This window comes from Doryrhamphus excisus, chromosome 19 (assembly GCF_030265055.1).
Source record: "Doryrhamphus excisus isolate RoL2022-K1 chromosome 19, RoL_Dexc_1.0, whole genome shotgun sequence".
NCBI classification, from domain to species: domain Eukaryota; kingdom Metazoa; phylum Chordata; class Actinopteri; order Syngnathiformes; family Syngnathidae; genus Doryrhamphus; species Doryrhamphus excisus.
This window is the reverse complement of record NC_080484.1, coordinates 5,424,396-5,442,337: the sequence shown is the minus strand read 5'-3', so window position 1 is coordinate 5,442,337 and position 17,942 is coordinate 5,424,396. Positions and strand designations below refer to the sequence as shown.

At 39.2% G+C, this 17,942-nt stretch overlaps 1 protein-coding gene across 1 annotated transcript in view; it reads left to right on the top strand.

Annotated features, from left to right (window-relative positions):
- The window catches only part of nsmfa (NMDA receptor synaptonuclear signaling and neuronal migration factor a), a 39,152-nt gene extending 21,500 nt beyond the window's left edge, over positions 1-17,652 (top strand). Inside the window, 10 exon segments of the mRNA XM_058056142.1 lie at positions 4,361-4,413; positions 5,061-5,150; positions 8,212-8,342; positions 8,412-8,495; positions 8,577-8,610; positions 11,176-11,246; positions 11,318-11,397; positions 13,027-13,129; positions 13,852-13,927; positions 16,525-17,652. Coding sequence (XP_057912125.1) covers positions 4,361-4,413; positions 5,061-5,150; positions 8,212-8,342; positions 8,412-8,495; positions 8,577-8,610; positions 11,176-11,246; positions 11,318-11,397; positions 13,027-13,129; positions 13,852-13,927; positions 16,525-16,622 — 820 coding nt within the window. The 3' untranslated portion in view covers positions 16,623-17,652.
- Positions 17,653-17,942: the final 290 nt, after the last annotated feature.

Genomic DNA, 17,942 nt, shown 5'->3' with positions numbered 1-17,942 from the left:
CGAACGCAAACGGTTTTTGGCAGACTTATATAATGTATAAAAATGGCAACTGGATTTTGATATTCTTTAGCATGTAACGCTGTGGACAGGCTTCCCTATTTCAGTTAGAAGATTATTTCTATATTTAGTGTACATTTGTTAAAATTGTTCACATTTATTACATTTTTATGACATACATATATGTGTTAAAATATTTATATGAATAATATATTAACATTATTTATAATATATAAATATGTAATATAAATAATATTAATATTATTTATAATATATATAAATATATAATAATTATGATATAAATATTTATATATGTCAATATTAATATTATTCATATAAATATTAGGGCTGCACGGCGGCGACCCAAGTTCAATTCCACCCCCCGCGACCCTAAGTAGTAGAAAATGAATGAATGAATAATAATAATAATAATATATCAATGTTAATATTAATTCATATTTATATAAATATTATAAAACCCAAGGCTATATTTATTTTGTGATTTTGTTTAATAACCAACATTATGTTGCACATTTTCAGGTTAAATTTATAGAAATATTAGAAAAAATTTATATATACAATAATATAAATAAAAATACAAAATAAAAAAATAAAAATATATGTGAAATATATATCAAAAATATATACATCAATACAAAATATTTTCACTGGACAATATGTTCACTGTGAATACTGGATAAATTGATAGAAAGTACAAATATATTGTATAAAAATGGTAATAAAAAAATCAATCAATAATCGGGGGTTAGCGGGTTTTCCGTACCATAAAGCACATCAGATTATTATAATCCTTAGTGTCAATTACAGGGGTCTATTTCTGTACTTAACTCATACATAAGGCGCCTAGTAGTGCCTAGGATACCTACCGGAGGCGTGGCACAGGTAAGCGTATGTACTGTACGTATTACGTATTGTTCTCTGGGTTGTTAATCGCTGCTAGCTTTCGCATTAAAAAATGATTCAATCAATCAAATGGAGCGCTTACCAAAAACACAACAAAGCTTTTAAGTGCACCTTATAGTGCGGACAATACGTTACTTTCTAAGACCACTACAAATCCATGAATAATTGATAGACTCATTAAAAGATCTTATTTTTGTAGACTTGTTGCTAGGCGGACTTCATGAGTCACAAACTGGAACGATTTACGGCCGCCATCTTGACGGAGGTAAAGCGAGGCCAAAGATGAGGCTTGAGCGTTATGAGAGTCATCTTTAGGAGATTTATCTTGGAGGAGAACATCATGTCAAGAGTCATACACATGGTGCTTGATGAAGGAGCTCAAGTGGAACATTATGTGTCATTATTATTGATACACATACGCAGGTGGATATTTATTATCTTTTTTTCTTTACCCCATTAGAACATGTTTCCGTTTATACGCAAGGCTGAAAGCTTTTTGGTTAGTGCCCATGAAAGACGCCAAATGGCTTTTAAGTACACGTAGAATTATGCGCCATTGCTGAAACGGAACATTCATTTTTTCAAAAGCTGTCCCTTTCAGTACCGGCCATTTTGGATTATTTTGGCTGATTTTCAAGGCACACGAAATATTATGTTCTTGGGCTACACAGACGAAAAAGTCCATAATCGTAATCAGCAGTAGAACAGAGTTAAGGCTTTTTGTGAAAAGATACATAACGTTCACTTGGACAGAAATGTAGCTATATATATTTAATGATGCCAAAACATAAACAACACAAAAATGGTTGTTTTACATGAAAATAACCTTTTTTTTTGTTTTTACAAATATAATGGCATGAACTTTTTACACTTTTCACATTTGCTTGCGTTTGTGAATGTATAGAAATTTCCCCTCACTGCGTGATCTCTTCAACGCTACAAGATTCTGTGCCTTTTCACTTCCTGGTTGCTGTGCCAATGCTTATAAAATGCACTTCTTGGGGGGCTTAAAATGGCATCTCTTCTATTGTAGAGTTGCATCATCATCATCTCTCAAAAATCTCAAAAACATAAAAGACATATATATACATCTTTAGGAGATTTTGAGATTGTATGAGGACTGTACGACAGTGGTAAGATGTGCTGGAGGTGTGACAGAAGAGTTCAAGGTGAATGAGAGGGACCCGAGTGGAAGAGTGAGGTTACAGGGTGAAGAGATACAGAAGCGTGTGCAGGTAGGATGGAACGGGTGGAGAAGAAAGTGTCAGGCGTGATAGAAGAGTTTCAGGAAGACAGGAAGCAGAACTGGAGGTAGCAGAGATGAGGATGCTGAGGTTCTCATTGGGAGTGACCAGGATGGATAGGATCAGGAAGGAGTACATCAGAGTGACATTACATGTTAGAGGCCTTGGACATAAAGTCAGAGAGGCCAGACTGAGATGGTTGAGACATGTCCAGAGGAGAGATAGTCAATATATTGGTAGAAGGTGTAGCGGTAGACCAAAGAGGAGGTTCATGGATGTAGTGAAGGGTAGTTGATGTGAGAGAGACAGAAGACATCAAACAAAATTTGAAGATCAATCAGACAATTTCTCACTTAATTGTAAACATTAATAACTCAGTTGGTAATAATTGGTTCAGGCGATGAAGACAACACCTTGAAGAAATACATAAGCCAGTTCCTGAACTCGTCTCAGCACCACCCAGTGGAAACAGGAAATGGAATGGGCATGCCCTCCAACTATTAATGAAATTTAAAAAAAATATTGACGACTAGCTTGTTTAAAATGATCTTGAAGGATGTTCTTTTGTTTTACATTATTATTGTGTTTGGAATAAAAATGACCGTAATTTCCGCTGTACAAGCCGCTACTTATTTCTTTAACTGCGGTTTATGCTGTGTTTTTATTTAATTTATGGCTAAATTCTATTTTTTTTCTCATTTCCTTTACTTCAGTACTACTTCACGACCACCAATCACGACCTGTCAGTGAACTCACTACGAGTTTGTCAACCCACTGGAAATCGGAGGAGGTTATTACTCAATAAAACAGTCTGACTCAAAGTGTCATTTGACAAAGAATCCGAAAAATCATCACACAGTAGCTTAACACTCAAAGGTAGCTAGGAAATATACAATCAAAGTACCAATATGAGTTTAAAATAAAAATTAAAGCAAAATTTACATTTTCCCTTCATGCATTGTTTGTCCAAGCAAAGCATTGATTGGTGCTGCAAGATGTCGGCCTCCCTCTGGGCTCCTCTGGTGGACAGAGGCAGCCAGCATTGCAGACCCATGCATCTATTTTTTAAGCTCCTCGTCCTCCAATGAAATGCTTTGCTCGGACGAAGTGCATTACGGCAGAATGTAATTTTTTTTTTTTAAACTTGTATTGCACTTTGCCGTCTTTTGAGTGTCAAGTTGCTGTGTGATGAGTTTATTGTTTGTAAGATGGCACCGTGAGTCAGACTGTTATTTTATTATATTATATCAGTTAGGTTAGCGCACAGACCTCACAGCTAGGAGACCAGGGTTCAATTCCACCCTCGGCCATCTCTGTGTGGAGTTTGCATGTTCTCCCCGTGCATGCGTGGGTTTTCTCCGGGTACTCCGGTTTCCTCCCACATTCCAAAAACATGCTAGGTTAATTAGCGACTCCAAATTGTCCATAGGTATGAATGTGAGTGTGAATGGTTGTTTGTCTATATGTGCCCTGTGATTGGCTGGCCACCAGTCCAGGGTGACGCCCGAAGACAGCTGGGATAGGCTCCAGCACTCCTGCGACCCTCGTGAGGAAAAGCGGTAGAAAATGAATGAATGAATGAATATTAGTAATGACTTCCTGTAATTTTCAAAGGGTTGACAAGCTCATGTGACTTTTTTGTAGCTCACGATTGGCTCCAGTCAAATAAGGAACTGCCTGATCTTCACCGCATGTAACGATATGCAGCTTATAGTCTTGACTTATATATGTATAATCTGTTTTTTCCTCTAAATTTAGAGGTTGTGGCTTATAAACTGAAAACATAACGTATAAATGAACATAAAAATGTATACAATAAACTATAACATAAAAAATATACACTAATAATAAAAAACAATTCTGCACTCTAGTTATCCCTTTTCTACTTTTGTGTTATTTTAAAGTGAAATGCTCTTTCTCTTTAAAAAATGTAATGTTTGTATACAGGTTCCTCTGCCTGAATAACATTTATTTGGCGGTTACTTCCCTCCATCGTCATCTTGTGTGTGCGTGATGTAGCACGTACGTCTGCGACGCGACAATCAGGGGTTTCCCTTCGGCAACCTCCCATCCCGACAGGAACCTTTAATCATGCTGCACCCCTAATAACCTCCTTCTCTTACATGCTCTCCTTCCGACGCCTCCTCCTCCTCCTCCTCGTCCTCGTCCCCCTGCACGGCCGGTGTGCCCACTAGGAACTTCCGGAAGCATCTTCGGATGGTGGGCAGCAGGAGGATTAAAGCGCAGAGTGAGTCAGACGTGGTTGAAGTGCAAATGTGTTGTTCGCCTCGCCGCCATTTGTGTGTGCTTTTTTTTTCTTTACGGCTGCTTTCAGTGTCAGGCTGCTGATGTTTTGATGCCGCCTCCTGGCTTTATATACACATTATGTGTGTGGTGGGGGGGGGGGGGGGCAACCCTGTAGGTGGTCCTCCCTGTGTCTTTGAAGACTTTAAGCCGACTTATTGTTGAGAAATAATAGATGGTTGTCCATGAAGGCTACTAGGGTATTGTGTGTTTTTACTTGAAGTAACGATGCCGATTTAGGGAACATCTTCCTCTTCCCATCATTCTTGTGCATTTTCTGCAAAAGGGAATGAAGTCAAGTTTTCTTGGTTTTAAATTCAAAATGTGTTTTCGTTCCGTGTATTTTGTTCATTTACTCAACTGCATAGAGCACCAGGTGTCTATTAGTCAACTAATCCTAACCCAATGTCCCTGGAAGGAGGTGCAGGTTTGTGGTTTCACAGTGGACGCCATTGGACGCCATTTGCACATTTGCATCCGCCTTTGCTTGTGTGCGTTTCAGCTCATTTGTCCAATCTTAGTGTTTGTGCATGTGTGCGCGTGTGCATTACAATCTCTCCACCCCCTCCCTCCCCCCAACCTGCACTGTAGCGTTTGCTGAGCGTAGATCGAAGAGTTTCAGCCGCTCCTGGAGTGACCCCACCCCTGTCAAGACTGACTCTCCTCATGAGCCCAGAGACAGTGAGTTCTCACTCTCTCTCTCTCTCTCTCTCTCTCTCTCTCGCTCTCTCACACACACACACACACACACACACACCGCTAGGTCAACAGCTGATCTGTGTGCTGATGACAACAACAGAAAATAATCAACAGTAATCCAACTAAATGTCATTTATTTCCACCTCTGCCTAACCCTAACCAAAGCCATTACCCCAAAGCTCATCCTAAACCAAAACCAAAACTCTAACCTAAAAAGAAACCCACAAGCCAAACCTAAACCCTGATCTAAACCTAACCGTAACCAAAGCCCTGTTCTTTACCCAAAACCTAACCCTAACCCGAACCCTAGCCCTAACCCTAGCCCTAACCCGAACCCGAACCCGAACCCCAGCCCCAGCCCCAGCCCCAGCCCCAGCCCCAGCCCCAGCCCCTAAACCCCTGACCCCTCACCCCTAACCCCTAACCCCCAACCCCCTCACCCCTAACACCCTAACCCTACAGAGAACCCTAACCCCCTCACCCCTAACACCCTAACCCTACAGAGAACCCTAACCCCCTCACCCCTAACACCCTAACCCTACAGAGAACCCTAACCCCCTAAAACCAAAACCCTAGCCCTACAGAGAACCCTAACCCCCTAAAACCAAAACCCTAGCCCTACAGAGAACCCTAACCAAAGCCCTTACCCTCACCCCCAAACCAACCCTTGCACGAACCAAAACCCTAGCCTTACAGAGAACCCCAGCCTTAACCCTAACCCCCAAAGCAACTCCAACCCCCAAACCAACCCTAACCAAAACCCTAACCGAGAACCCCCACCCCCAAAACCCCTACAGAGAACCCCCACCCCCAAAACCCCTACAGAGAACCCCGAGCCCTAACCACCTAAAACCAAAACCCTAGCCTTACAGAGAACCCTAACCCCAACCCTAACCCCCAAAGCAATTCCAACCACCTCAACCAACCCTAACCAAAGCCCTTACCCTCACCCCCAAACCACCCCAGCCCTAACCAAAACCCTAGCCTTACAGAGAACCCTAACCCCCTAAAACCAAAACCCTAGCCTTACAGAGAACCCTAACCCCCAAAGCAACTCCAACCCCCAAACCAACCCTAACCAAAACCCTAACCCTAACCCCCAAACCACCCCAAGCCCTAACCAAAACCCTAGCCTTACAGAGAACCCTAACCCCTAACCCCTAACCCTAACCCCCAAAGGAACTCCAACCCCCAAACCAACCCTAGCCCTAACCAAAACCCTAGCCTTACAGAGAACCCCAACCCTAACCCCCAAAGCAACTCCAATGTATGAAAAGTGTATCTGGTGGCATATAGATGACATTGTGTTGCCAAGGGTCCCTGAACACAACACACATAAAAGAGTCCAACTCGCTGTCTCTGCCGTCCAATCTGAGCGTGTCTGTCCTCTAACTTTCCAATGAGTCCCACCTTGTGCTGCTCTCCCTGTGAGTATGTCCCGTTCAGCCAACGTCTTGGAGTGTTGTGTCGGAGTGATGAACGCGTGGGTGTGGCCTATCGATGAAGACTGCTAGCATGAGGCGCATGTGCTCGTTTGGTGTCTCTGTGCTTTTATGTTTTGTCCCCCACGTCCATCTTCACAGTGAGATCCGTGTACCATCAGTGACCATCTGACGTGTCGCTCCCGAAGAAAAGCTCTTTGTTTTGTGAAGAGAATGTTGATGCTGGAGTGTACTTGTCATTCTCGTCTTCTCGTCCTCTTCAAATCTACTCTGAAACCAGGATAAGAAAAGCTGAAGGCGCTAAAGATACGGTATAACGTCTTTGTGTCCTCAAACTCGTTGACTCCTCAACACTGCACACAAAAGGAGAATGGATCAACATCTTTTATCAATATTACTGCAATATAATAATTAATTTTTAATTTAATTTTTAATTTAATTTTTAATTTAATTTTTAATTTAATTTTTAATTTAATTTTTAATTTAATTTTTAATTTAATTTCTAATTTATTTTTTATTTATTTATTTATTTAATTTTTTTATTTAATTATTTAATTTAATATTAAATAAAATATAGCATACGTTTTCTTGAATATTTCAACTCTGTGCTACTACAATAATATTCAGAGTTTATTTGGGGAAAATTATTCTCATTAGAAAATAAACTTTTTACCGCAGTTTTTTTTCCATTGATGCTTTTTTCCAACTATTTCCACATTTTCTTATCATAATTATGATTATATTAGTAAAAGTTGTCTATCACGATTAAACACATTTACCATAGTTAACTAAGAAATAATTATAATTAATCACAGATCTATAATAACTATTTTGTTTAATTTTAACTATTTTATTTTGTTTTACATTTACCATAGTTAACTAAGAAATAATTATAATTAATCACATATCTATAATAACTATTTTGTTTATTTATAACTATTTTATTTTGTTTTATTTTTTTACTATAATTATGATTATGAAGTTTTTATCATTGTGCCTGAGATCATTCAAAGCTGCTATAAAATTACGTTATGTAAATTATGTTACGCAATCAGGTCTGGTGCTTGTGTGTCCCACCGAACAACAGCACACACCTAATGACTAATGTTGGAGCCTACATTCACTATTTGAATGCTTCTTCTGGATGCCTACGATTTTTATTTTTCAATTCAATTATTAATTATTTTAAATTATTAATTATTTCATTGTTTTTTTAGTTGTTTTTTTTTAGTTTTTTTCAGCTTGAAAATACTTCATTTTGGCAAAAAAAAATTTTTTAGCTTTTTAGATTAGCTTTTTTTTGCAATTAGCTTATTGCGAAACATGGTATGAAGCAGCAGGATTTATTTATGAACATGTTTTCAAGACCGTGATGGAGTCAAGCCACAAATTCTGTGATTTGGTTCTTGCATCCATCGCTTTCTGCCGAGGGAAAGCAACATTTTGAGACTTTCTAATTCTTCCGGCAGCTGCCATTTCTTCCCGCGGCTTCCATCAATCACGAGCGCAGCTTCCCCTCCAGCCTCCCTCAACTTACATGCAAGCTTTGTTTTGGTTTTTCAATACTGAAGCTCACCGATGTGCGTCGTCTCTCCTTCAAGGTGGAGACCTGCAGACATCCTGCGGCACTCTGGACGAGGGCGGCGTTGATGACTCAGCCGACTGGGAGGAGGAGAGGGAGATGGAGCGCCTCGCCTGCGAGGGAGACGACTTTGTACCTCCGAAGATCATGGTGAGGCACCCCTACTGGAGCGGCGTTATGCGGGACTTCACGCTGACCTGTCGTTTACGTCTCCTTTAGCTGATCTCCTCCAAGGTCCCCAAGGCGGAGTACGTGCCCACCATCATCCGCAGGGACGACCCCTCCATCATCCCCATCCTCTACGTGAGTCAAGGAAACATCAATCTGGACACATTTCATATGAAGACAGCCATTGGTTATCAACTTGTTTTGTCTCCTACTTAGGACCACGAACACGCAACTTTTGATGACATTTTGGGTGAGTCACTGTTCGGAATATAATGAACCCCCCCGTGGCGTCCCGCAGGGTTCTTTCCCGGAGCCATTAATGTTTCACGTCTTCTTCTATGACGGCTTGGCCGATGATAATTTCGTCTACCTTTGCCTCACCTCGTGTGATTGACACATGGAAGGATGCGGAGATACTTCAAAGACATCCTCCTGTACATAAAGACGTCAAAAATAACCCAGGGCTACCACCTTCACGCTCGCTTTCATTGGCTTCATCTTCAAAAACAGCAATAGAGTTCATATATTTTTAATGTTAAAAAAAAACACATTCTGATCAATTTAGTGTCATTTAAAATGCTTTCACATGACCTTTTTGTGCTACACACACAGTCCAAGGCTTAGAGTTCAAGTCATGTTTTTGGATAATCTGTAAGAAGGAACAATATGAAGACTTCATTAGCCAAAACAGATGCAGTGACATCGGAAACCTGGGGGGAAAAAAAAGCAAAACCACAAAATGTTCAAAAAAACATTGCAATTTTTTCCTGTGCAAATCCAATTGCCAATCTGTTCCAGGCACCCAAAAATACTTTTTATAGAGAATATTATGGATTTACATGCAGAAAATAATTAAAAATAATATAAAACCAATAATAGGCTGCACGACAGACGAGTGGTTAGCGCTCAGGCCACACAGCTAGGAGACCCAAGTTCGATTCCACACTCTGTGATTGGCTGGCCACCAGTCCAGGGTGTACCCTGCATCTAAATGAATGAATGTTATAACTAATATATGTATTATTTATATTTATATTATTATTATTATATATATACACATGTCCGAGCGTTTGTGTGCGTTATTTATCGACATCTGGTCAATAAGCGTGAGAGCTGCATGTGTTCATTTGTTCATCATGCACTTTCACTTGTGACACACCAAAGTCAGGCAGTATGTTTATACCAGGGGTGTCCAAAGTGTGGGCCGCGGGACAATGTAGAAACAAAGGAAAAAGGTAGAGTGTGAACATAAAAATCGTACGAATAATTATTACTGACACTAAGCTAATAAATTAAATACATGTAAAAACAGCTTTTTCTTAGCCTTTTCATTAAATAAAAAAAAATTCTATAAATATTAAAGTGTTTTTTGATTTTTCAGCATCTGTGGAAAATGTTTGGACGCCCCTGAACCGTATACACTGTCAGACCCCGCTTTTTAAACGCCCAAATTTTCACATTTTCAAATTTCACATTTCACAACTATTTCAGATTGTTTCATGCAAATAAATCTATACTAACTATTCTTAACAAAATGTACTATTTAAATCAATTTACCACCAATAATTATATACAATTATTTAATTGAATGTTGGTTGCACGGCTGTCGAGTGGTTCGCGCACAGGCCACACAGCTCGGAGACACGAGTTCAATTCCGGGCATCTCTGTGTGGAGGTCACACCCTGGACTGGTGGCCAGCCAATCACAGGGCACATATAGACAAACAACCATTCACACTCACATTCATACCTATGGACAATTTGGAGTCACCAATTAACCTAGCAAGTATTTTTGTTCATATTTTTGGGTGTCTGGAACAGATTAAGGGCTGCACGGCGGTCAAGTGGTTAGCACGCAGGCCTCACAGCTAGGAGACCTGAGTTCAATCCCACCCTCGGCCATCTCTGTGTGGAGTTTGCATGTTCTCCCCGTGCATACGTGGGTTTTCTCCGGGTACTCCGGTTTCCTCCCACATTCCTAAAACACTTTGATACTTATAGAATTTTTTTTTTATTTAATGAAAAGGCTAAGAAAAAGCTGTTTTTACATGTATTTAATTTATTAGCTTTGTGTCATTCATTCATTCATTCATTCATTCATTCATTTTCTACCGCTTTTCCCAGCTGTCTTCGGGCGAGAGGCTGGGTACACCCTGGACTGGTGGCCAGCCAATCACAGGGCACATATAGACAAACAACCATTCACACTCACATTCATACCTATGGACAATTTGGAGTAGCCAATTAACCTAGCATGTTTTTGGAATGGGGGAGGAAACCGGAGAAAACGCATGCACAGGGAGAACATGCAAACTCCACACAGAGATGGCCGAGGGTGGAATTGAACCCTGGTCTCCTAGCTGTGAGGTCTGCGCGCTAGCCACTCGTCCGCCGTGCCGCCCAGCTTTGTGTCAGTAATAATTATTTGTATGAATATTTCAGACTTTTATTTTCACACTCTACCTTTTTCCTTTGTTTCTACATTGTCCCATGGGCCGCACTTTGGACACCCCTGGTATAAATATACTGCCTGACTTTTAATGGACTCTGGTGTGTCACAAGTCAAAGTGCATGATGAACAAATGAACATGCGTCGCCTCCTTGTAGTGTGTAGCAGATAATCAACGGCGCGGCTCTCACGCTTATTGACGAGGTGTCGATAAATAACTCACACAAACGCTCGGACGCTCCTTCGTGGCCGTGTTTTCATTGAGTCGGCGTACGTCACCTCTCCCGTCCCCATGACGCATCGTCGATTCCAACAACAGTTGAATCGGTGAGGTTTTCTATCCAAGCTTTTCCGTTTTTTTCACAGAGGAGATCGAGAAGAAGCTCACAGCCTACAGGAGAGGAAGCAAGTTCTGGAGGATGCTCATCTTTTGTCAGGTTGGGGGACATGATGGCGGCAGGTCATCAGAAGAATAACTAACAATAGCGCTGCTTTAAATCTTTCTTAGGGAGGCCCGGGTCATCTCTACCTGCTGAAGAATAAAGTAGCGACTTTTGCAAAAGTGGAGAAGGAAGAGGACATGAGCCAGTGAGTTGGGGGCCATTTCTTTGAGACAAATGTCTGTCCTCGTGAAGGAGGACTGGGGCCACACCTAAATGAGTGGAAATTCCTGAAAAATTCCAGAAAATTCCTGACAAAATGGGCTGAATATTTAAAGATAATGCTTTGTGTGATTTGCAGGCCCATAAAAAATGAGCTATGGGTCACAAATGGCATGAATTAAGAAAATTAAATGAAAGTCAAATACATATAAATGAAATTAAATTAAAATGAAGTAGCACATTTTATTCAATAAAAATACAATAAAAATAATATATATATAATAATAATAATAATAATAATAATAATAATAATAATAATAATAATAATAATAATAATAATAATAATAATAATAATAATAATAATAATAATAATAATAATAATAATAATAATACAGATACAGTATCTCATTGTTATGCCAACAGCGACCGCAACTATTTTTATTGTCATTTTACATTATTTTAATGTAATTGTTGTATTATGTACATATATTTTTAATGTTTATTTATTTTTCTATGAGCTAAGCATGTTGGCCATAACGGGAGATGTGGGTTCAAATCTCAATATGTATGTTTTTAAAGTAGTATTACTTTCATTTTTATTTTTTTATTAATTTAAATTTTAGATACATTTAAAATTCTCTTGTATTTAATTTTAAATAAAAGGTTAATAAAAATTAGAGTAATACTGTTTTAAAAACATACATATTGAGATTGAGAGGCCATAGAAAAATAAATACATAAAAAATATACAAATAAAATATTATATATATGTATATATATATATATATATATATATATATATATTAATATTTTTATGTAATTGTATTATACATATATAGAAAAAAATATATATAAATAAAATATTTATATTAATATGTATATATATTTTTCATGTCAAATATATTATATATTATATTATTATTTATTTATAATATTATGAATAAATAATATATATAATATATATATATATTATAAATAATATTTATTTATAATATTTTATATATTTACAATATTTTATTTATATATTTTTTAATATATATTTTCCCTGTATATAATTACACTAAAAAAAATACAAAAAATTTAAAATAATAATAAAAATAGTTGCGGTCGCTGTTGGCATAACAATGAGATACTGAGAATAATGAGATAATGAGATACTGTATCGGCTCATCCATATGTGCCGATCTGTATTTCATTGGAAATGGGCTTTGCTAGCAATGCCGACGCAAATGCAAGAAGAATCACTCTGAGTTGTTTGGCCCTATTTTCACAGCTTGTACTGCTCACTGCAGTATATTACACAAGCGGTATTTATCTGTGAAATTCGTCCAGTGGAAGAACGTATGGTGTTGATTGCACCACATACTCTGTATGTTCATTACACGACATTAGCTTGAGGGAAGAACTGCTGCTGCTGGACAATCATTTCATCTCCAAAAAGGGGGGCGCTGCAGAAACATCTTGTGAACCACTGGGCTAAACTGCATCCTCAAGTCTTTGAAAGCTTTAATTTACCCGAGACACTGGTGGTGGATGATGACATGTTCTATCTGTCTCTAGACAGCAGGACTCGCTTATAGAAGACATGTTTGTGTCTTTGGGTGAATTTCCTCAGATTCTGGAGACGACTGAGCCGACTGATGAGTAAAGTCAACCCGGAGCCCAACCTCATCCACATCATGGGATGCTACGTCTTGGGGAACCCCAATGGAGAGAAGGTAGGAACACCATCACCAACCTTAAATGTTAAAAATGTTCTAAGGCAAAATGTTGTGTTGCTGCTGGATGTTCACCGTATCCCAGTTCTGCTCTAAGCTTGTTTTCTTTTCTAAAAGAAGAAGGTTTCAGACTAAATTAGACAAAGCAAGTGCAGAAAATGAGTGGCAAATGGTTCTGTTCTTTGCAGTCATCATTTCACTGATGACTGCTACCAAGGAGACACCTCTATGTGAAGCATTTGGCTTGAAAGTACGGTATAATCACATTTTGAAAAAGAATGCTATTTCCCGATGAAATTGTAGAAAAAAAAACATGACAGGAACAACAACAACATCACAGCTGCCACTAAGTCCTGTCTTCCTAACACTATTCCATGATAGCGACAAGACTGCATTTCCGGAAATGAGGCTGAACTGTGAGAGCTAGCTTGTCGCTAGTTAGCGCTACAAACTCTAAATGTCTGTTTGATTTCAACTATTGACCAATATATTACAACCATATTACATATTTAAGCAAAGTCGATAAATCACGTCAGGGCCCCATTAAGGAGTATTAAGAGACGACACCCCGCTGCACTAAAACGTTCCCCTTCAAATTAAAGGGCAAAGACTTGGTAGTTTTGTGTGTTTTTAGGAGTAACCAACCGGTTGTGTTTTTTTGCGTATCCAAGCGTGCGGCGGAGCTTTGATTGTCTTTGTGCTTTCTTATCTGCGGCCAACAGCTGTTCCAGAAATTGAAGAATCTGATGAGGCCTTATTCTGTGGAGTTTGAATCCCCGCTGGAGCTTTCCGCGCAGGGTGAGCAAACACACAGCCATGGAAAAAAAAAGCGCTTGATACCGCTGATACTTTATGGATACCTCAGAATAGATTCTGTGTTTACAGTATTTGATGGGATGGAGGTTTTGGTCCACAGTGACGTGTCAGCCAGTCCTTTGTACCCAAGATCATCAGAACACAAACACACATCTTTTCTTCATGAATTTACTTATTTTTAATCAAATTTTATTATCACAAAAATATTTTTTTTTTCTAAAAAAAAAAAATCTAATAAGATGCTGACTTTTGAAATATATATTTAAACATTTTAACACTAGAACCCTCTAGAGATGAAATAACACGCCTCTAGTCACTTATACACTCCGAATATTCATTATTTATTTTTGTCTTATGTCTTCTAAACATAAAAAGTCAAAAATCTACCACTTCCACACAGAATAGGAGGATATCTTTTCTTCACTTTGTCATGTTGGACATGCCATGGCTGGCTTCATGCAGACTTAATCGTTTGTGTCACTACTGCCACCTAGTGACCACAGTACTACATGACAATTGTATGTAAATACAGTATGTACTATATGTACAAACTCAAAGAAGATAATTATTGATTTACATACAGAAAACAATGCTCAAAATACCAAATAATATAATATAAATTAATAATTAACATGATTTTAATATATTATAAATAATATACATTTTAGATTTTTTTTGATAATTTTTTTATGTTTTAAAATTCATCTAATATACATTTTCTTGAAAACAGAATCATAGGAAAAGTGTTGAAAAAGCATTGAGATGTGACTGTATAGTCCGGCGGTGTCCAAACCTTTATTGAAACGGACGAGGGCTGTTAACGCACCAAAAGTTTATCACCAGATTAAAACGTGATAAGATTTCTCGTCTGGCGGGATCTTGGCCTAGGACGATAATAATTCGATGAATTCATGATACAATCTATAAAAAGGAACTGGAACTGTTTGCCTGCTGTAATATATTGCAAGTCCGTTTTTGTTTATTCCGTAGAACAACGTCACAATCGGAATGAGGCGGGGCCGCTAGCATACACACAGAGTGCGAAAGAGTGTAACTTAGTAGAAATTATATGAGTAGATAACAATATATTGTCATATATTTTTGAATTGTATTTTTCTTAAAAGAAAACTTAGAATCTCGTCCTTGCTGACCCAATCCCGTGTGAGACCCCTAGTGGTAACCCATGTATGTCATGGCCGTCATCATTCCAGTCAGTATCACCTAAATATGACCTAATATGACCTAAAAATAGACCTAAATATGATTGAAAATCTGTGTTGTGATTTAAAACAGGCTGTCCATGCTTGGAAAACCATCAAACCTGAATGGAATGGTCCAAAAATACTTTCAACCAGAAACCAGACTCTCATTGGAAGCTATAGGAAGCATTTATTTCTGATAGGAAGGAGGATCTACTAGATACTGATGTCATTTTTCTGCCCAAATTAATGCACCTGCTTACTTTTGTTGAAATAATCATCGCACACTTTCAAATAAACTTCATTTCACTTCAAAAATCATTCTTAATAATAACCCATTATAATAGAAATAATTGGGCGGCACGGCGGTCGAGTGGTTAGCGCGCAGACCTCACAGCTAGGAGACCAGGGTTCAATTCCACCCTCCACCCTCGGTCATCTCTGTGTGGAGTTTGCATGTTCTCCCCGTGCATGCGTGGGTTTTCTCCGGGTACTCCGGTTTCCTCCCACATTCCAAAAACATGCTAGGTTAATTGGCCACTCCAAATTGTCCATAGGTATGAATGTGAGTGTGAATGGTTGTTTGTCTATATGTGCCCCGTGATTGGCTGGCGACCAGTCCAGGGTGTACCCCGCCTCTCGCCCTAAGACAGCTGGGATAGGCTCCAGCACCCCCTGCGACCCTCGTGAGGATAAGCGGTTGAAAATGAATGAATGAATGAATAGAAATAATTGTAACACTGCTTTATTCTTGCAGGATTTTTAAAATAAAAATGTCATTAATGTAAAAAAAATAGTGGTTAGTGCGCAGACCTCACAGCTAGGAGGACCAGGGTTCGATTCCACCCTCGGCCATCTCTGTGCGGAGTTTGCATGTTCTCCCCGTGCATGCGTGGGTTTTCTCCGGGTACTCCGGTTTCCCCCCACATTCCAAAAACATGCTAGGTTAATTGGTGACTCCAAATTGTCCATAGGTATGAATGTGAGTGTGAATGGTTGTTTGTCTATATGTGCCCTGTGATTGGCTGGCCACCAGTCCAGGGTGTACCCCGCCTCTCGCCCGAAGACAGCTGGGATAGGCTCCAGCACCCCCCGCGACCCTCGTGAGGGAAAAGCGGTAGAAAATGAATGAATGAATATAGAAAAAAGGCTAAAATGCACAATGACCTCACTTTGAAATGAGACTATACTTTCACTTTCAGCCACAAGAGGGCAGCAGTTTACCAGTAATCACCCACACAGGCCCGCCCATCATAGTCGTGTATTTGTTTATTTATGAGTAGCACTTGCATGCAAAGTAGTACTTCAGATTGAGGTTACAGAACGTGGAGAAAACTGGAATAATAAGTGAAATATGTCAACGTTTTGTGTCCCCTGAAGGCAAAGAGATGATCGAGATGTACTTTGACTTCCGGCTGTACCGCCTTTGGAAGACACGCCAGCATTCCAAACTGTTGGACTATGAGGACTTTTTGTGACGAAAGACACCCGAGAGAGGAAGAGGAAGGTGAGGATGACGTTGCTAACCTCTCGTGCCACGGGGACTATCTCTCTATCTCACACCACTTTGATTCTCTAAGAGAAAAAATAAGAGAAAAAAAAACAAGTAGGGAGATGGACTGTTACCATCTCTCCCAACAGTCAACCATGAGGCTAATATCGTGGCGTGGTGCGTATGATCCATGACTAATCCATACATCCACCCATGGTGTCTGTCGTGTATGAATAGATCCCCAGTAGAAGCCCGGTCAGATGCATCCTTTCTTCTTCATGTGCATTTGCTGTGACCTTCCTTTTCTTCTCCTCTTCTCTTCTAACTCAGGTTTTCAGCCATTAAGTAACAATTGTGTCTCTTGGCTCAGCATATTGTAATCGCCAGTGTTTGAATGTGTTTGCTTACCGTGGGGGAAAAAAAAAAAAAAAGAAGAAGCTCAATGTATTTATTCATTTTCCTGCTGTGATGTCAAGAAGGATGTAATAGCCATCCATCAACTTGTTGCTCTGATGATTACCCCCAAGAATAAAAGTACCCACCCCCGAAAATCCCTCTATACACCTTTAGGGATGGGCATTTATCTACATTCCCATGCAGGACTTCTGTTTTTTTATATTTAAGTGTAGTTTGTGCTCACTGAGCAGAAGAACTGGAACAAACGAGAATATGACCTGTTGGTTTGCCCTAATCCAATACTGCTACCACATCACTGCAATCAGGAGAACCAGAGTATAGAGCGGGAGGAGCCACCTGGCGTGGCCCAGCAAGGTGCACCGTATTCGGGCACACACGCTCCGAGCAGCCGGTGTGACGCCACGGACGTCTCCGGCAAAACTTTTGTATTTTTCAAATGCCGCGGCGCTGGCGTTTCAGGTGGCTGAGAAGGTTTTTCGTGTTTACAAGTGAGGGCAGGGGAAGTTACGACAGGCCGATGAACAGGCAGGAGAAAAGAGGAGCGTTTGATTTGCTCACCCACACGGTACGGGTAATCTCGCCTCATTGGAGCGATTTTTTTTTAAAATGATGGGTTATTGGAGCTATTTTATATTATGCTATGCTATTTTATTATATTTTTTTTATTTAATTTTATATTTTATTTTATTCTCTATTCTATTCAATTTTTTTCGGAGCTCTTTTTAATCAGATTTATCATAATTCCTTACATTTAGCTATTTTATTTCTGCCTGATCTGATCTAGCATGTTATGTTATATTATGTTATGCTATGCTATTCTAGTCTATTTTTTCGGAGCTCTTTTTTAATGTTATCAGATTTATCATAATTCCTTACATTTAGCTCCTAA